Source organism: Helianthus annuus, chromosome 5, assembly GCF_002127325.2.
Source record: "Helianthus annuus cultivar XRQ/B chromosome 5, HanXRQr2.0-SUNRISE, whole genome shotgun sequence".
Classification (NCBI taxonomy): Eukaryota; Viridiplantae; Streptophyta; class Magnoliopsida; order Asterales; family Asteraceae; genus Helianthus; species Helianthus annuus.
This window is the reverse complement of record NC_035437.2, coordinates 4,710,673-4,731,553: the sequence shown is the minus strand read 5'-3', so window position 1 is coordinate 4,731,553 and position 20,881 is coordinate 4,710,673. Positions and strand designations below refer to the sequence as shown.

The 20,881-nt window shown below is 36.4% G+C and overlaps 2 protein-coding genes across 4 annotated transcripts; one reads left to right on the top strand and one right to left on the bottom strand.

Annotated features, from left to right (window-relative positions):
- Positions 1 to 424: 424 nt before the first annotated feature.
- Positions 425 to 6,752, top strand: LOC110939760 (probable serine/threonine-protein kinase abkC). Its single transcript, XM_022181326.2, has 5 exons — positions 425 to 703; positions 2,596 to 3,835; positions 4,406 to 4,666; positions 4,744 to 4,899; positions 6,349 to 6,752. The coding sequence occupies exons 1-5, from the start codon at positions 696 to 698 to the stop codon at positions 6,466 to 6,468; spliced, it is 1,785 nt and encodes a 594-aa protein (XP_022037018.1). The 5' UTR covers positions 425 to 695; the 3' UTR covers positions 6,469 to 6,752.
- An 831-nt stretch (positions 6,753 to 7,583) lies between these two features.
- On the bottom strand, positions 7,584 to 18,331 carry LOC110939759 (lysine-specific demethylase JMJ25). 3 transcript variants are annotated; one of them, XM_035990612.1, is made up of 14 exons: positions 17,466 to 18,331; positions 16,219 to 16,355; positions 16,016 to 16,118; positions 15,576 to 15,714; positions 15,432 to 15,492; positions 13,470 to 14,427; positions 12,258 to 12,722; positions 12,095 to 12,167; positions 11,497 to 11,582; positions 11,264 to 11,383; positions 10,650 to 10,747; positions 10,507 to 10,575; positions 9,051 to 9,202; positions 7,584 to 7,846 (listed from the first exon to the last, which is right to left on the bottom strand). In XM_035990612.1, the coding sequence occupies exons 1-12, from the start codon at positions 18,132 to 18,134 to the stop codon at positions 10,551 to 10,553; spliced, it is 2,934 nt and encodes a 977-aa protein (XP_035846505.1). In that variant the 5' UTR covers positions 18,135 to 18,331; the 3' UTR covers positions 7,584 to 7,846; positions 9,051 to 9,202; positions 10,507 to 10,550. The 3 variants fall into 3 exon arrangements, with proteins under 3 accessions (XP_035846505.1, XP_022037016.1, XP_035846506.1); XM_035990613.1 differs by having other exon boundaries at positions 7,615 to 7,846; positions 10,507 to 10,569; XM_022181324.2 differs by lacking the exon at positions 10,507 to 10,575 and having other exon boundaries at positions 7,597 to 7,846.
- Positions 18,332 to 20,881: the final 2,550 nt, after the last annotated feature.

The window sequence follows — 20,881 nt, the reverse complement described above, 5'->3', positions numbered from 1 at the left end:
TTCCTTGTTTCTTACAAAGATTAGTTGATCTTTGGATATTGAGTTCTCCTATGAGACCTAAGTTTAATCCCATTTGTATCATTTTGCTGGATTAGGCATTGATTGATAGAATCTAGTCTTCCTGCAAAGGTGCCAGGTTCTATCCTGAGCCCACAGAGAGTGTTCAGCTCTTGTGGTTGCACAACGGCTGTCAAATGGCAGTTGGCGGTATGATTTCCCGGGAGCCAAACTTTGAAGCCAGCGTACGCCCGATTAAGACAACATATGGGCTGTTTGTTTACCTCTTAATAAGGCTTTTAATGGTTCAGACCTCTTACAGGTTCGATCAGAGTGAGGTAATAAGGCTCTTCAGTTCGAAGAGTGCGGTAATAAGAATTGGTGGTTATAAAAATAACAATAATAATAACAAACAAAATTGTATAAAGATAATATGCCCTAATGTGGGAAAGATCTTTTAAACGTAAGAAAAGAAACCCCTTTGGCAAGAAAAGGGTTTCCATATATAGAAACATAAATTCACTCCACATCCGCCATTGTTAACTCAATCAAAACTCATGTTCACGAGCGAATCTTCAGTTGAATCTGTGTTCAGATGATCATCCAGATTCAATTTCACGTTCGTATTCTCTAGAAAATGCTCGCGATTCAGCTCAAATCAACCTCAATTCGTAATCAATCACCTCCATATTCTCATTATGTCAAGGTTCTGTTTTCTTTTCTGTTCAAATTTCATTGATTTATGCCTCTGTTTGGTCAATAATTGTTTCAAGTTTATTATACATGTTTAGGGCTTTCACATTGCCTGCAGTAATTGTATAACTGTATATTGTAATGACTATCTTTTATTCAGGCACTAAGCTAGGGTTTCAGTTTATGCCATAGTTGTCGAAGGCGCACTCAAGGGCGCTTAAAAAGCTAGGGCTTTTTTAGGCGAGGTGAATGGTATTAAAAATACAATATTTAGGGGTTTTAGAGCATTCACATCCCAAGGTGCATATTTAAAAAAGTGGTTTGGAATGGTTGTGAGCGGAGGAGAGAGAAATTGTTATTGTATATCTATATATTTGGGGGACAGTGTTCACCCCTATCAATTTTTTAATAGTTTTTTGAGAGTGGTTGTAAGTGGAGGAGAGATAAAAAGTAATGATAAAGGTATAAAAAAATATTATTTAATTGAAAACATGCCTGGATAAATACGGGGAGCATGCGTTACACTGTAGAGAGTTGCCGGGGTTTAAGTATCGCCATGACTTTGTTCGAGACGCGTTAATGGATATTCTCAGACGAGCAGGGATCTCGGCAAAGAAAGAGGCACCGGTTAATTTTCTTACAGACCCGTCGGAGGGGAGATCCACCCTACGCCCGGCTGACGTGCTAGTTTTTGGTTGGGAGGGCGGGAAACATGCTTGTGTCGATCTCACAGGTCTATCCCCCCTAGCCGGGTTCCGGGAAAATGGGTTTGTGGCGGGGCAAGCGGTACTGAAAGCAGAGTCGAAGAAGGTGGAAAAGCACGCGAAAGCTTGTGAGGATAATCAGCATGCCTTTGTCCCCCTGGCGTTTGACACGTTCGGCTCCTTGCCGCCAGAGGCAGTTCGGTTCTTGTCTAGAGTTCAGCGCATGGTCCACAACAACTTTTCGACCCCTCAGGGGCGAGGCTTTGTTTTTAGTAGGTTAGCGTTTTCTATTCAGAAAGGGATGGCGGCGCAGTTTGTTGCTCGTCTACCTGCTATCCTTATGTAATTTGCCCTGATGAAGATACTTTCTTTAAAAAAAAAAAATGAAAACGATAGAGAAAATGTAGTGGTTTTTAGTGTTTTAGGTTGAGTTTATGCTTCATTAAGATTTATATAATTGTTTCAGACTTGTTAAGACGAATTTTGGTCGGAATTTCGGCGGAACTTGGCCTAGAAAATGGGCCTGCGGGCCTGAAAGGCTGAAAGTGAGGCTTTTGAAGCGATGCGAGAAGGCTGCGCTGGGCCTGAGAAGTAGGCCCAGACGTATACCTGGGTGAGCCTTGATAACAGTGGTTTATACATTGTTGTAACTTGTAATGCAGTATCTGTTGAAATCATAGTGGTTTTTGAGGTTTGTTTATGTGTGCATAGCTTGAAATTGCAAGACAAATCAGGTGGTTGTTGTGAACCGTTCAAAGGGTAATGTAAGAATAGATTTTTTTCTGATTATTTAGGGTTAAGATGATGAGTTTTGTAGAATCATGCAAATAAGAGGTTTCTCTATCCTTTTATAAAAATAAAAAGAAAACATAATATGATGGGTTCATACAGTGCTTAAGAATTAGAGTTGGTGATTTTAATGGATTTTTATAATGTAAGTCATTCACTAATGTTTTTAAGTTCGGGTAGAAGTACAACTGATCTTATTCAGTGGCGAAGCTTGACAATGAAGACAGGGGGGTCGAAAACGTATATACCCAAAAATTTCTATAGAACCGAGGGGTCGGAAACGTATATACCCAAAAATTTCTATACGAAAACTACGTATATAACACTACTAGGCAAAAAGTTCGGGGGGTCGGGCGCCCCTCCCGGCCCCTCTTAAGCTGCGCCACTGATCTTATTATTATAACATATACAGGCTCCTGACGGTCAGAAATGTTAAAAGAATTGTGCGGTCGATTCGAACAAACAACAGTAGAATTCAACTAGAAGACAGGAAACATGGGTCAGTTGATAGGATCACTCTATATTCCTCTCTTAGAAGTTATTCCATTATCCCAAACAACGATAGAACGACTCGTTATGCTCAAAACGCATGGAAAACAATTTCCCAGAATTCATCTCACACTGTGAAATCCTTTCCTTCGATAAGTAGGATTTCTCAAGCATTTAGTTTGGCCGCAACCCGCTCGTATATCATTATTCCGGGTATATATGCGTTTGCATGCGGGAATACGGCATTTGCACAAGCAAGGCATAATGCGGAATATTTTCAACCCAGAAATACTCTTTATACGCATGCAGAAAACGGACACGCGTTCTTGATTTCATCAGCCGTTTCAGTATACGAAGGTTTAATATTAATAATCAGAGCTATATATCTATCAATCTTATTCTCCCCATGTATAGCATCGGCACCATTTGCAGGATATTTCGGTAACTCATCAAGAAAAAGCTGGCTACGCCTTATACGTCGTACGTTAGAAATAGCGGGTCCCGCTTTTATAAAATGGGGTCAATGGGCTGCAACAAGACCGGATCTTTTTCCTCGAGACCTGTGCACCGAACTTTCTAAACTTCACTCACAAGCCCCTGAACATAGCTTTTCTTACACGCGAAAGACGGTTGAGAAGGCTTTCGGCCGTAAAATCCATGAAATTTTTGATGATTTTGAGGAGGTCCCGGTGGCCTCTGGAAGTATCGCTCAGATTCATCGAGCGGTTTTGAGATATAAGTATCGTGGTAAGCAGATTAAGCCGTTAGTAGTTGCGGTAAAAGTTAGACATCCGGGAGTAGGTGAATCGATTAGAAGAGATTTCGAGATTATTAACGTAGTGGCGAAGATTTCGCGGTTTATACCCACTTTGAAATGGTTGAGATTGGATGAAAGTGTACAGCAATTCGCGGTGTTTATGATGTCGCAAGTGGATCTCGCTCGTGAAGCTGCGAATTTAAGCCGTTTTGCTTACAATTTTAGACGATGGAGAGATGTTTCGTTTCCGAAACCGGTATATCCGCTCGTACATCCTGCGGTTTTGGTTGAAACGTTTGAGCAAGGAGAGAGTGTTGCGTATTATGTTGATGAACTCAAAGGACATGAACGACTCAAGAGTTCTCTTGCTCATATAGGGACTCATGCACTTTTAAAGATGCTTTTGGTAAGAATTATGTTTTTTATGTTTCTCCAATTCTGATTTTGACCAAATAATCATAATCATAAACATATTCAGTTTTTGCTTCTTGACCCCCCAAATATATGTTGATTAAATCTTGAGTAAAATGCCATTTTCATCCCTGAGGTTTGGCCAGTTTTGCGACTTTCGTCCAAATGTTTGTTTTTCCGCATCTAGATCCAAAAGGTTTGAAATCTTGCCATTTTCATCCGCCTCGTGAACTCCATCCATTTTTCTCCGTTAAGTCAGGGTATTTCCGTCTTTTTTGTTAACTTAATAGGCAATTCGGTCTTTTTCACTTTATGTACAAGTATTCAAAAGACCGAATTGCTCTTTAAGTTAAGAAAAAAGACGAAAATTCCCCTGACCTAACGGAGAGAAATGGAGGGAGTTATTTCGAGGATAAAAATGGCAATAATTCAAACCTTTTGGATCCAGATGCGAAAAAACAAACCTTTGGAAGAAAGTCGCAAAACAACCTCAGGGACGAAAATGGCATTTTACTCTAATTATATATTATGTTTAAATTTACAATCAATATTTCTCTTGTTCCAGGTTGATAACTTCATCCATGCCGACATGCATCCCGGAAACATCCTAGTACGAAACAAATCGTCTCGTAAACGGATCTTTAAATCGAAGCCACATCTTATATTTCTTGATGTCGGCATGACCGCTGAACTTTCATATAGTGATAGAATAAATTTATTAGAGTTTTTCAAAGCGGTTGCTCGTAGAGACGGTGCCACTGCAGCAAAATGCACGTTAAGGCTATCAAAGCAACAGAATTGCCCTAATCCTCAAGCCTTTATTAAGGTAATGTGATTTTAATTTAATTTAATTTGTATGTATTGTTTAGTTGATAGTGAATATTATATCATTTGTGTTAATAGGAAGTGAAAGAATCGTTTGATTTTTGGGGTACTCCGGAAGGCGATATAGTTCACCCCGCTGATGCCATGCATCAATTGCTAGAGCAAGTGAGACGTCATCGAGTCAATGTGGATGGAAATGTATCCACCGTCATGGTCACCACTTTGGTTCTCGAGGTATTTTATTATTCATTCTTGTAGGTCTAGTGCCAATTTTGACCAATATATATATATATAAATGGGTTGGGTCAAACCGAAAGTCAGCTAAAAGGGCCCAATGGGTCCAAAGTGTGTTTATAATGCATACACGTATGGATGTAATCATAGTTATTAAAAGCGCTAGGCGCACTCAAGGCGCATAGGTTTCGCCTGGGGTCTAAGCGCAAAGCGCAAAAAAAAAAAAAGCGAGGGCTTGAGAAGAGAAAAGAAAAGCGCAGAATGAACTAGATTTTAAATATATTATGTATTAGAAAAATAATTTTATTCTTCAAATAAAATAAAATAAACAAAAACTATTATATAACATTTAATAATTTAGTACCAAAAGTTCATAAATATTAGTGTAGAAAAGTAGTTTTCAATAGATAAAAGTAGAAATCTGGCTACATTATTGCCAGAATTTAGAGAATTTGGCCGAAAAATCTCCGGAATCTAGGAATCTCCCGGAATGTGCGCCTGAACCATCACTTGGAGAATTAAAGTGCAATTGCCTCGACTAAAGGCGTAATTGCCTCGCCTCGCCTGAAAAATGGGCCTAGGTGCAAGAGTCGATGGCTTTCAACAACTATGGATGTAATCGAACATGAACAAAATCTATGTCCATTTAGTTAAATGAACAAACATGAACAAATGCTTCATCATCATCATACGCAGTAAATCCTACCAATAGCAAAGCTAAGGTAGGGTTTGAGGAGGGTAAGATGTAGACAACCTTACCTCTACCCCATAGGAATAGAGAGGCTGCTTCCAGTGAGACCCCCGGCTCGATGGTAGTTTTGCATCAAAACTTAGACATAAGGCACATAACACTCTGCAATTAAGACAGACCAATTAGTGCATGTACTCTCTTGTCTTTCGGCTATCAACGCCACCACATGATGCATGATTAACCATCCCCCTCTTTTAACATTATTTTCACGAAATTAGTAAAATAATGTTAAAATTAGTGCACTTTCACATTTGCCCCCCCCCCCCCCCCCCCCCGCGCGAGCGCCCACACATTAAACATTAACCATCCCCCTCTTTTAACATTATTTTTGTTAATGTTTGTTAGCGCTAAAAAACCAGAGAAACAAAGACGGTTACATAACTGTCTCGTGTATCACATTCAAAGCAATTGGTACAAATGCACTATGTGGTTCTCGCGGTTTTCAACATATTGTTGGTTTTTTAATCGAACACCCCTCTATATCTACACGTGTATGTTTGTGTTCGTTAAGTTCCGTTTAAGTTCGTCCGCCAAACTTCAATGTGAAGTTCGCAATCTTCACACCGATTGTAAACCGTCATGTACCTTCATAGCCCGAATCTGCACAACACGTTCATAGTGATTTTTTTTACGAAATCAATATTCACAACATCTTGTCGAGATGGGTGAAATGACGAAGTTGGATTGATTTTCTGCAGGGTTGGCAAAGGAAGCTGGATCCAGATTACGATATTATGAATACCCTACAGACTTTGTTACTGAAAGAAGATTGGGCAAAGTCATTAACTTACACGATCGAGAGACTAATGGCTCCATAATCACTATCCCTTGAACAGACTAGCTATTAATTACGTCTTTAGTTCGTTATGTTCTTTCGGTTCAGAAGGTGGCAATGGGCTCTTGTGTAACTAGTCAATGCGGGTATGAGTTTCGAGTCATTTTGTTAGCATGTTGCTTGGGTTTGGGTTTGGGTTTGGGTTGATACACAAACACTTGTGACAACATTAGATAGATGTGTGATTCTTCTTGTAATTAGTTTTTTGCATTATGCTTTAACTTTATAATTCAAATTTGGTATTTTTTTTTATTTTTATTCTGCAAACTCAAGTGCATTTGTCATGTATTATTTTGGTATTTTAATTTAAACTAGTGGGTTATCGTCCGCGCTCTGCAACGGGTGGATTTTGCATAAAATAAGCGCGTCGCAAGGGTAAGCTCGAAATCTAAGAGAAAATTAAATTAGAAAATTACCTTCTGGTGAAAATAAGAGTTGAGGAACACAATTATAAAAAACTCTAATTTAAAACTTAAAAAATGATCATGATCTATTTTGAGAACTTGTAAATTTTTAAAATGCTTTAAAAAGTAATAATGTTTTAAGAATATTATAAGATGTTCAAAAGATAATAGAAAACATAAAAAAAAGAAACAAAATTTTTAAAATGCTCTAAAAAGTATTAATGTTTTAAAAATATAAAAAGATGTTCAAAAGATAATAGAAAACATTAAAAAAGAAATATTTTGATACCATAAACAAACTAAAAAAGTATTGTCTAAAAATATAAAAAGATTTTTTCAAACAAAATAAAAAAACATTAAAAATAATTTAAAAAGAAACATTTCAATAACATAAGCAAACTAAAAAATATTAATCAAAAAAAGAAAACTTGAAATTCTGTATAATAACAAAGCGAATAACAGTACTAATTATTTATTGGTCCATTTTAATCGGTAACATTATTATATCTTTAGTAAATTATATTTTTTTCCTCCAACTTCTTTTCTTTTTCCATCTTTTTATTATATTTCTTTTTCTTTTCCTCATATTTTTAATTTTTTTTTCCTTCTTTTATGTTAATCTTTTATGCAAATCACATGTGATTACCCTTTAATAGTTTGTAAATATATACTTTAAAGAGTGATCTTCCCCTGATTTGGTAATAGAATTTGAGCTAAAGTGAGGATTTTTTTACACTGACTAGACAGTTAAATGCAACTAAACTAAAATTATAGTTACAGGATTCGTTCAAATAAAAAAACACTTAACAAAAACTATGTTGTAAAAAATGGTTAGACAATATTATGAGTTACAGTTGGTGGGGTGGGGGTATTTTCAATGGCGGTTTTTCCAAGAGTTCCCGTTGTCAATGATCAATATCGCAAATGAGCATGCCAAATAAGCAAAGACGTCGATACCTGCAATAGCAAATCAGATTATCATCGATACATAGAAATCAAGCTGAGAATAATAAAAACCCGTATGCTTATCTAGATAATAAAACAGACGGTTCGAACATAGTTGTTAATGGCGAATAGCGACAAATAGCGATAAATAGCAGACGCTAGTTTATAACAGGGATACACTAGAAAGAAAATTAAATATATGTTACATGTAGGGCTGCAAATGAACCAAACGTTCGGCGAACAGTTCGTGAACCGTTCAGCGGGAAGTTCGTTTGTGTTCGTTCGTTTATTAAACAAACGAAAACGAACAAGAAATTTCGTTCGTTTAGTTAAATGAACAAACATGAACAGAGGTCGTGTTCGTTCGTTTATGTTCGTGAACGTTCGGTTACATGTTCGTTTGTGTTTGATAGTTCATTAGTGTTTTTAGTTTTTATATTTATTTAAATACTTCAAAATTCTGACAAATTAAATATCTAATAAGTGTCATGTATTACATATTCTGTTTGTGAACGATTGTTTGTGTTCGTTTGTGTTAGTTTGTGCTCGTTTGTGTTCGTCAACATTCGTTTTTGTTCGTTGCCTAAAATTAACAAACAAACACAAACGAACACAAACATAAAATCTCGTTCGATAAGTGTTCGTGAACGGTTCGCGAACACATATATTTCTTAACAAACGAACACGAACTAGGTCTTGTCCGTGTTCGTTCGGTTCGTTTGCAGCCCTAGTTACATGTATATTAAAATACCCTAGTATATATGCTATTTTACATGTATATTTAACAAAAACCTAAAATCCAGCTATTTTATAGCTATATTTAATCACTATTTATACTAAAAGAAAAAAAAAAACTGAAATCCCGCTATTTAGGGCTACATACCTATACCTGTAGCGACCTTCGACCTAATATGCTACGCTATTAGGTGCAGCCCAATGGCCACCGGCCCGCATTCTAACCCGGAGGTGGCGGGTTCGAGTCTTGCTCGTTCCCAATGCCCCTACGGTAGCGGATTTACCCCCAGACTCAGGCTTGCTGGGTGGCGGTCTGCGAGGTGGGATCACCTCGGCGGTTGGGAGGACCCTGGAATACCCCCCCCCCCCCAATATGCTACGCTATTCGCTATAGCGACCATAGCGACCGCTATTGACAATATAGCGACCGCTATTGACAACTATGGGTACGAACATATATTAAGTTGAAAATAAGAAAAACCTTGAGCATCTCTTTTAAAGTTACAAGCTTCATTCGCACATATCAATGACTTCATTTTTTCATCCTGATTCAAAGTCATCTCCAGACTCAAACTTCCTTTTCAATGGGCCGAAAACGCACTTTTTGTGTATCAACAAGGAACAATAACACACCTACAACGGAAGATAAATTCAGATTTTTATTTAAATGAAGATCAAGAAAAAATTAAAATATAAAGTAAAGTTGACACACTGAGAAAGGGAAGTGTTTGGATGTGAGTTTTTCAAAGTGATTAGTCGAAATTAAAGAATCATAATCAGGTAATGAGTTACTTAAATCTAAGGGTGGGTAAATATACAAGATTTGATAATCCGTTTTACAGCGGCTACTCCTTACGTAATGATTGAAAAGTCAACAGTTATTTTTTTTTTTTTGAGTAGATTACTTTTTGAGTCTCTATGTTTTAGTGGTTTTAACAACTTGAATCCAAAATCAAAAGGTTAACACCCTAAGTCCCTATTCCCTAACCGCTCATTTTATAACGTTGAGTCCAATTTTTTAACACTTGTACTTTTGATTTTGGACTCAAGTGGTTAAAAGTTAAAACCACTAAACACAAGAACTCAAAACGTTATAAAATAAGCGGTTAGGAACTCGGAGTGTTTACCTTTTTTTTATTTTGGACTAAAGTGGTTAAAACCATTAAAACATAGGGACCCAAAAGCAATGAGTTAACTTCCATTTTGCTCCCTATGATTTGGTCATTTTAAAGGTTTTGCCCCAATAGTTTAAAAATAGCCATTTTCCTCCCTGATTTTTCTAACTTATCATCACTTTGCTCCCCGCCTCTAACTCTATCCAAAAAATCCATTAACTAGAAGGGTATTTTGGTAATTTTATAGATAAAAGCAAGGGCATGTAAGTCTTTTCACCTAAATAAACCTATAATTTGTTTATTTACATGTATATAAGTAAGTCTTTTCTGATCCCCCATCTTTCCAACCACTCTTTCTACCGGCCGCCACCATCCACAACCACATGCAACTACCACCTGCCGACCACGACTACGGCGACTTTTAACTAAACGTTTTAGTTGAGTTAGAGCCAGTGAGTAAACTACCGAAATACCTCTACTTTTAATTGAACGCTTTAACTGAGTTAGGGCCAGGGAGCAAACTGGCGACAAACTCGAAAGATCAGGGCGGAAAATGACTATTTTTAAACTATTGGAGCAAAACCATTAAAATGACCAAACCACAGGGAGCAAAACGAAAGTTAACTCAAAAGTAATTTACTCATTTTTTTAAATTAGAATCAGACAGTTAAACTAAAGCCAGGGATAAATAGCTAATTCCATATTTATATCAAGAATCATTTTATTAAAGCTACATTCGGATTGTCGATTTTCAAAACTAATGTTTTAAGTGAATTAGTAATTATAATTCCTAAAAGTGCTTGAAACATCTTTGCTACTTACATCACATGACAAGTTTTGATCATATTACTTGTAACTCTTGGTCTCTACTCGACACCTTTGTCACTGATTCGGAATTTAAAGTAAGTCAAATACCGAGAGTAATAAAATCGATGAAAATTAAAACATAATCCAAAGACGCTTACTCTGCTTGTAGAACTTTGTCACTTTCTTCAACCCCTTGTGGAACTTTGTTAAATGCTTCAACCGCGGCATTTACACTATGCATAGTCATTTTCTTGATCTGAAAAAACCATTAAGAAACTAATTACGCACTCCATAACAAGAGTGAATTTCAAGAATTGTCCTTTATCTTTATACCTATTTTTAGGCGTTGTCCTTTATGTTCAAAATTGACGAGTTTTGTCCTTTATGTTTTCATATCATACACGTTTTGTCCTTTAGGCCTAACCCAGTTAGTTTTTTCAGTTAAATTTGGTCATGTGCTTTGCACATAAGGGCATTTTTGTCAATTCAAAGGTAAGTTCAACGACAGATTTACAGCTCAAAGCTTCTGCAACCTTTGAATTGACAAAAATGCCCTCATGTGCAAAGCACATGACCAAATTTAACTAAAAAACTAACTGGGTTAGGCCTAAAGGACAAAACGTGTATGATATGAAAACATAAAGGACAAAACTCGTCAATTTTGAATATAAAGGACAACGCCTGAAAATGGGTATAAAGATAAAGGACAATCCTTGAAATTCACTCCCATAACAATATTAGAAGAAGTTTAAACTAGTGTCGGAATATTTACATCTAGCATTTTTCCTTTTGCTTTATGATTTACAGGGAGTTGACGAATTTCGTCACTCAACTTGATGCCCACCGATGCACTTTCAGGTGATATCGATTCAAGAACCACGTTGACACATGACTGTACACACAATAATAGTTGCAATTAAACAGAAAAAAAAATAAAAAAAAAAACAGTAATTATTATTATATTCATTATTTTTTTTGGTGAAGAAAAGCATGCGAAATTGGTACCTTGACTTTCTTTACTTGATAGGGGCATCCGGCTGGAATTATTACAGCTTCACCGATATGTTGCTCGAATGTCCATGGTTCGACACCTGGATATTAATGTCAATAAAAATAAGATGAGGGAAATAGAATTTACACTAATTTAAACAAATATTAGAGTAAAATGCCATTTTGCGACTTTCGTCCAAAGGTTTGTTTTTTCGCATCTGGATCCAAAAGGTTTGAAATCTTGACATTTTCGTCCGGCCCGTTAGCTCCATCCATTTTTCTCTGTTAAGTCAGGGGTATTTCCGTCTTTTTTTGTTAACTTAAAAGGCAATTCGGTCTTTTGTTACTTTATGTTAAAAGACCAAACAAATACCCCTGAAAAAGACTGAATTGCTCTTTAAGTTAACAGAAATACCCCTGACTTAACGGAGAAAAATGGATGGGGTTAACGAGCCGGATGAAAATGCCAAAATTTCAACCCTTTTGGATCCAGATGTGAAAAAACAAACCTTTAGACGAAAATCGCAAAACTGGCCAAACCTTAGGGACGAAAATGGCATTTTACTCCAAATATTAAGAAAGTAACTTATAAGGATTGAATTATAATACTTACCAAATTCTTCTTTAAGATGTTTTTTATGGAAAGCATCCAAATAAAAGATCTCGTCAAGGATCGGATGAACAACCTATGGTACACAATGTTAAGTAAAGCGTAACTTTTAGTCTAACCGATGGGACCGTTTAAACGCGGGCTTAAACTTGATTCAAAGTGATACCTTTCTGGGAGAACAATAAGACGAATTAAGCTCACTCGAATACTTTCTAAGAAACTCAACAAGTTTATCCACGTCTTCTCTACGAAAAACATCCCACCGGGCCCCATGAGTGTCAACGACTTTCCCGTCACTACCACTTGAACTCCCATACTCATCTTGGCACAAATCTTCATCATCCGAATCACAATTGCTCAAATTATCGGAAAACACACACGGATCACCATCGTTAGGTGTTTGAGCGAGTTCTCCGTTTGTGTTGATAATATCCACTAATTCCGACTGTTGAGTTACTTCACTACTATATGATGATTTCCCATTGGCCTCAACGGTTTTGTCTCTATTTTTATTCTTCTTCTTCAAAGACTCGTTATGATCCAGTGAGCTGTATTTTTTCAACAAGATCTTTACTTTATTCAGCCTTTTCTCGGAAATCGGAAGCTCTGTCGCATGCACAAGAATATTAACCTAAAGCAAGAACAATTGAAAAAGATCAAGAATGAGCGTTAGAAGACTATTTCAGTGTTTTGAAAGTGATTTTGTAGTTCATCGTAATGTTTATAAAACTAAAGAGTAAAGTACACGGATGGTCCCTATACTTTACCGAAATTTCGGATTTGGTCCCCTAGCTTTCCAAAAGTACACGGATGGTCCCTGTGGTTTGCACTTCGTAACGCATTTAGTCCCCGGCCAACAAATCTAAAGGTTTTAGCATGTGTAAATTAGAGACTAAATGCGTTACAAAGTGCAAACCACAAGAACCATCCATGTACTTTTAGAAAAAGTTGGGGACTAAATGTGTTACAAAGTGCAAATCACAGGGACCATACATGTACTTTTATAAAATGTTGGGGACTAAATGCGTTACAAAGTGCAAATCACAAGGACCATCCATGTACTATTAGAAAAAGTTGGGGACTAAATGCGTTACAAAGTGCAAATCACAGGGACCATACATGTACTTTTATAAAATGTTGGAGACTAAATGTGTTACAAAGTGCAAACCACAGGAACCATCCATGTATGTCTAGAAAAAGATGGGGATTATATGCGTTATAAAGTGCAAACCATAGGGACCATCTGTGTACTTTTGGAAAGTTAGGGATCAAATCCAAAATTTTGGTAAACCACAAGGACATCCGTATACTTTAATCTAAAACTAAAGTTTAAAATCATAAATGTGCAAGAAAATAAATTGAACATTTAAATACATACCATATCGTATGCATGATAACATAACTTTGTTAAAAAGTCACCCGCAATAAGATCTTCAGGTCTACCATACGAGATATAAACAAAAGGGCCCAAGTCAATGTTTTGACTTTCCGGTGGCACATTAGCGGCCAAATTTAGAACACCCGTTAATGGATTAGCATACTGTTGAAGCGGTAGAGCGTTCATCACAGCAGCATAATGACTCGGAAAATGTTCTTGAAAAATTCCGGAAGATAACCAAACTTTGAATTTCAACTTCTCGTTCCACACATTCGCGTGCGTTTTTCCGCCCATAAAAATCTGCTGCCGGCCCGTTTCCACCTCACACCAATCCGAGCAAATCTTCAATTTCACGTCTTTATCGTTTCGTGATTCCACACTTTTATCGAGATAGGTGAAGAACATGAAAAGCGGATCCCAACTCAACTCTATATCACTCTTGATCACATCTCGAATAATCAAAGGTTGACCTTTGACCCAATGTTTCGTAAAATGTTCAAGATTTTTGTCCCCGAGATCTTCCTTGATCGAGAAATACAAACCCTTGTTATTAATCTCGTTTTCACCGTCACTTTTGTCGTTTCCATCACATAACGCACAATAGGAAGAATCAAAGTCGAAGAAATTTGTAAACTTGGGATTGCAAACGATTTCTTTTGCGCGTTTTTCGATATCTTTAGTCCAATTAACAGGTGGATGACAAAATAAACCGAGAATACCATCCCCGCAGCCACCTAAATTCTTTGGTGGACATTCTATACTTCCGTCATCGTTAGTTTTCCAGTTCCATAAAATTGTGCACAAACTTTTACGTTTATTTGTTGTGTTATGCTTGAGATCTCGAAGACCGCCATGTAAATGTCCCTCACGGAATTCCCGACAACAAGGTAAACAGAGAATATACGAGCAATTTCCACAGCTTCGGTGAACATCCACAATGCAAGCTTTGCAAAAACCGCTGTGACATGTAAAAATGTATAATGATTCCAACCAGAATATAACAGCCCTTTTGACTATTCGTCAAATACTGGAAATACCCGTACAAAATTAAAAGTTTGACAAGTTAAATTCATTGGGTTATACTTTATGACTTTATGTTAACACGTCAAACAATGGTGTAGCTTTGTAGGGGCGGGAGGGGGCGGCCGACCCCCCGAACTTTTCGCTCGTTAGTGGAAAGTATGTAGTTTTCGTATAAAATTTTTTGGGTATATACGTTTTTGACCCCCCGGTTTTATAGAAATTTTTGGTATATACGTTTTCGACCCCCCGATCGGAAATCTCAAGCTTCGCCACTGACGTCAAATGAGTAAAAACGTAACTAAAATAGCGTCATCGTCTGATAATAGCTTTCGTAATCATACTTGAAAGATAAATCATTTATGAAATTCAAAAATGGACAAAAAACTGTCTGTTGGTCAATGTGACAAACCGTTTTGACCCGTTACCAACCCAAATATGAAAAATGATATGATATGAAGAATTATTTTATCAAAATTATTGCCCTCAATGTTATGCAGGGATTAAAAATGGCAAAAAGGGAATTTGGATTGAAAATTGAGTAAAATGCCATTTTCGTGCCTGAGGTTTGGCCAGTTTTGCGACTTTCGTCCACAGGTTTGTTTTTCCGCATCTGGATTCAAAGGTTTGAAATCTTGCCATTTTCTAACAGCTCGTTAACTCCATCCATTTTTCCGTAAGTCAAGGGTACTTCTGTCTTTTTTGTTAACTTAAAAGACCGAATACCCCTGAAAAAGACAAAATTGCCTGCCTTAAGTTAACAAAAAGGACGGAAATACCCCTGACTTAACGGAGAAAAATGGATTGAGTTAACGAGCCAGATGAAAATGGCAAGGTTTCAAACCTTTGGACGAAAGTCGCAAAACTGGCCAAACCTCAAGGAAGAAAATGGCATTTTACTCCTGAAAATTTATCCAAAAAATAAGTATTTTGAAGACATACCAACACTGCTGCTTTGGGGAGCCTATCGCCTCCTGTATTTGTAGCTCACTGCGGTCTTTTCCTACGGTTTTCAAATAATAATTAATGTGACTCTTGCTTTCAATCATTACTTATAAAAAACGAACCATAAATAAGACCATCTACCTTTGATTTTAGCTTCGATATCCATCTCGGTGTCTTTTTCTTGATTTATTTGTTCAAGCAATGGCAGGAGCAAACAGATCATGTAAATAAGTTGTTGACTTTTGTCAAACTTTTCTTCACCGCTATAAAAAACAAGATCCTAAAAAAAACAGAGGTGCATGAGTTTAGTAGGTATATTTTCAAAACGCTGATGTGGCATAAGCGGGTCACATCTCGACATCCGCAAGGGCGTAGCTTTCAAGGGGCCGGGAGGGGCGCCCGACCCCCCAAACTTTTCGCTCAGTAGTGTTATGTATGTACGCTTCGTGTAGAATTTTTTAGGTATATACGTTTTCGACCGCCCAGTTTTATAAAAAAATTTACTTATATAGAATTTTTAGGTTCGGTGACTTTCGACCCCCCGGTGGAAATTTTCAAGCTTCGCCACTGGACATCCGTACCTTAGTTTTGACTTCTTTAGATTTTCCTCTTAAACAAGCTTTACAGCTGCAAGTTCCGCTGCATATAGGGCATTGTTTCTTGACTTCGGCCTTATCGTGAGACCTAATGCATTCATATAACCATAGTTATTGAAAGCCTAAATCATGATAATTGATATGCTATTTGACGAAAAAAAGTATGATAATATACACGTGAAACAAACCTCTCACGGATACAATCTTCACAAAAGAAGTGTTTTTTGCAAGTCAAACATTTGATAAGAATGCGATAGCTACACATCCGACACCAATGACACTTCTTCGTTGAGGCTTTTACGTTAGCTTTTATATTCGGTAAAACCTACATACAATAACCATAAAACCCCTTAAGATTATTATATCAGAATAATTTAAAAAAAAAAAAAACTAATACCCAACGTTCAAAGGAGCACCAAATTTAGGGCTGCAAACGAACCGAACGAACACGAACAAGTCCTTGTTTGTGTTTGTTTGTTAAGAAATATATGTGTTCACGAACTGTTCATAGACGCTTACCGAACGAGATTTTTTGTTCGTGTTTGTTTGTTAAGGAAATGAACCTGTTCGTGTTCGTTTGTGTTTGTTTGTTAATTTTACGCAACGAACGAAAACGGACGATGATGAATACAAATGAGCACAAACTAATGTTCATGAACACAGATGGTAACTAACGAACACAACCAAACGTTCATGAACAAAATATATAACACACTGACACTTATTAAATAGAGTTAATTACTGTTTTCGTCCCTGTGGTTTGTCAAAAATCACTATTTCAGTCCATTAGTTTAAAAATTGTGATTTCAGTCCCTGTGGTTTCCCTTTCATAACCATTTCAGTCCATATGGTTTCACTTTCGTAACCATTTTAATCCATAATTCTGTCAAGTACAGGGACTGAAATGGTTATGAAGTGGACTAAAATGGTTACGAAAGTGAAACCACAGGGACTGAAATCGCAATTTTTAAACTAATGGACTGAAATAGTGATTTTTTACAAACCATAAGGACGAAAACAGTAATTAACTCTATTAAATATTTTATTTGTCGGAATTTTGAAGTATTTAAATAAAATATAAAAGCTAAAACACTAATGACTTATCGAACACAAACAAACACGTTACCAAACGTTCACGAACATAAATGAACGAACGCGTCCTCTGTTCATGTTTGTTCATTTAACTAAACGAACGAAATTTCTTGTTTGTGTTCGTTTGTTTAATAAACGAACGAACACAAACGAACAAACACAAACGAACTTCCCGCCAAACGGTTCACGAATTGTTCGCCAAACGTTTGGTTCATTTGCAGCCCTAGCACCAATTAAACATATCCAATTACAAATATGTCACTTAAACATCCTACATTGTAGCAATTTATAAACAACCATAATCACAACAATGTAAACAACAACTTAGGTTATGAAACACAACCTGCATTGTGGCGATAGGTACCCGCTCGATATTCTTCGATCTAAAGAACCTCGTGGGCGCCGAACTGGAAGCAGGAGCCCCAACTTTGACCTTACTGACCACAACAGGTGTAGTCAAGGGTAAAGCCTGTGAAATCTCCAATCTCCCATACTTCAATTCTTTAACAATATCTTCTTTCTGTGGCTGCTTCCCTTTCTTCTTCTCAACCTGTCTATTCAAACACCCTCTAATCAAATCCAACTGCAAATCCCCCTTTTTCAAATTCATCTTCTTCAAAGCATCATCAAGATCCTCTGAAATATCCACTGATGACTTCAGTTTCCCCTTCTTTTCGCTCCGTTTCGGCCTTTTTCTCGACCGATTTGAGCTGTTCTCACATGGGTTTTTCCCCCTTTTTCTGGGTAAATTAGAAAAACCCAAACTTTCATCAACCCTAATTTCACTTTTCTGCCTAGGGTTTTCTTGATTTTCTTGATTTTTTCGGGTTTTTGTTCTCTCAAGCTTTAAACTTTCCGGGACCGGTTCTTTATTCTGCCGGAGACGACCTTGCCGGAAATGTGCGTCACACATAGTTTTCCCCGGAACCACCGGACGTTTGCACCGCCACTGCCGGCCGTCGTTGCGTTTGCAGCGCTGCTCATCGGGTAAATCACCACCGTTTTCTTGCATTTTGCACACTCGCCTTTGTGGGTTTGCTTAAAGTTTGAAGCTTTAACAGATTTATGTCAAGAATTTTGAGGGATTTTGGGGGAAATTGAAATTAGGGCTTTGGATGAAAAGGGGGAAAATAACGAAGAAAGAGGGGGGTTGTTAGGGTACTTGTGTGTTGTGATTTTGATGAATTTATTGGAATAAATCTTTTGGTTTTAAGTTGTTGTTGGAAGAAGAGACTTTAAGACCGGACTAAAGAGGTATGTATACTTGAAAATTTTGTTGTTTCATGTTTGGCTAAGCTTTTTGAAATAATTTATTAATTTATTGGCTTTTTAGAAAAGTCAGTATAAAGTGACTTGACTTTTTTACCTCATATACAGTCTTATTGTCAGACATCATTTTGGAGCTTATGACTTTTCAAAAAGCCAATAAATCAATAAGTTATTTCAAAAAACTTAGCAAAACATGGCCTGATTTTAGAAACATGTGTGAATTGACACAAAAAGTGTATGTTGATAAGTCTGATTTTGTATTGGACTTTTTGGTTGGTTTAACTTTTATATACCAAGTTGATGAATATGGGATTGGATCTTTTGACTCTTTTGTTTTGTAAGAAAACTAAGTTGGTTCAACTTGGTTTGAAAAATATAGGCTAAAGTTTTAAACTATAGCAAGTTAATGGTATAGTTTAGTGACTTGATAGTTTTTTCTATAGTGGACAATATATGTGTTAGAATAAATAAAATTTTAGAATGTAGTATTTAAGTTTTGAAAATTAGCATATGCCTACTATTGGTTCAAATTCATCCATATGAAGAAGATGTATAAGTCAAAAGCTTCCATTCCTAATCATCCAAAGCAAATCAAGAGCAATGCTACAAAATATTTTACATAAGGAAATAACACTAACAAATTTCCTAACGTGTTTGCTTACGGACTTGAAATTTTCATTCAAAAATGTATCTTTAAAAGTTTTTACTAAAATAAAATGACAATAACATTAGGTGATAAGGTCATGACACACATGGTAAAATGATCGATGGTGAGTCCAGGCAACGATATAAGCACAACCATCCAACCTTGATCACTATATTTTGTAGTAAAGACGAATGCAGGGATGAATAAGATTCGTGATAATATTGCTATCATAAGAGCATTTTGTGATTTCGATTTGAGATTGAGATACTGAAATGGAGGAATATATTATGCTATTAAACACCACACAATATACATTGTTATGAAAACAACCCTGCGCCTATAAGAAAACCACCATTAATTCATATTATGTTTTGGATGTATCAAAAGGTATATGTTGGTAAAAGGGTCAAAAGGTATTTACACACGCTTTGAATATCTAAACTAAGAAGAATGTAATGAATATGAAATTGTGTTTGGATGCTCAATCTTCTTATTTTCATATAATGTTTATGTTTAGATAAATAAAGACAACCAAACGCTAGTACCTACTACTATGTTAACTCACTATGAAAATATTGTTTTATGTTTTTGATGTTTGATAACTTTTTATAGTATTTTTTATGCTTGATATTCTTAATAACCATAAGCCCAGTAGGTGTTTTTTGATATTTTCATTCAAGGACCCAGAGAAAACTGATCATAGTCAATATTCTTGGAAAACAAAGCTTTGTTGCTCCTCAATCACTCAGAGAGCTTTAACGTTGATGTAAACCTGGAAAGATGCAAATCAATCATGTGGTAACATAATTCAACATCATTTTATCGAATCATGATATTTATTGTAAATAGTTAAAATACTATTTCAAATGGATTAGTTTGAATGTATGTTGTTGCAAGATCTGATGCAACACCTTTAAACCTTCCCTATTGGTATCTTGGCAAAAAACGCTTGCATAGAGGAAAATGTTTTAGAACTCACAAAAGTAGAGATTGCTAGACATAACACTATATAAAAGTTCTAGTAGAATTGAGTACGCATGTCAAATGTGCTAAATAAAAAAATACTACTTGAAAGGGAAGTAAGAACCCTTCATGTCGCAACCCCCGACCCCACCCTCTGGGAGCGGGCGCCACGAACATGAGCCGGTAGTATTGGTGTTTATTAAATTTGCAGCGGAATTAAAAACATCAGGATCGCAGTTAGGAAATAATTTCAGAGTTTGCAAAATACCAAACTTTTATATTAAACAAATGGGTTAAAACCCAAATTCATTTATAATATATTTATAGGGATAAACCCTAGTTGCTGAAAACATAAACTTCTTCTTTTATGTAGGTAACTTATAGCCACTTTATCTAATCAGTGCTCCATAGTTGGCTTCTAATAGATTTACATCAAGTTACCTGAAACACGTTTTAAAAATATTTTATCAGCAAGAAATACTGGCGAGTACATTCCATTTTATGAAACGGCACATTGTTATAACTTCACAGTATGAAGTGTGATTACAATGTTTATATCTAACCAAAAACTCTTAAGTACTTGTCACTCGACGGATCTGTGACTGGTCATATCACACATTGGCTACCCATGTCCAATTGTGAAGGTTATCAAGTAGTGTATACAAAACCCCATAATATCGGCGCTATTTTGTAGAATACAAAGATGTTAGTGCATTATGTCTATCGTCTCCGTCAATCAGAACCGTAGCAAGACACTGAAGAAATTTAGAGGTTTTATTGTAATATTTAGATAAAATGGGCAAGGTGGCTGTAACAACTCTCACTAAAATTACTACTTAGTGGGATAATTATCCAATAAGGAAACCCTAATTGAGACACCC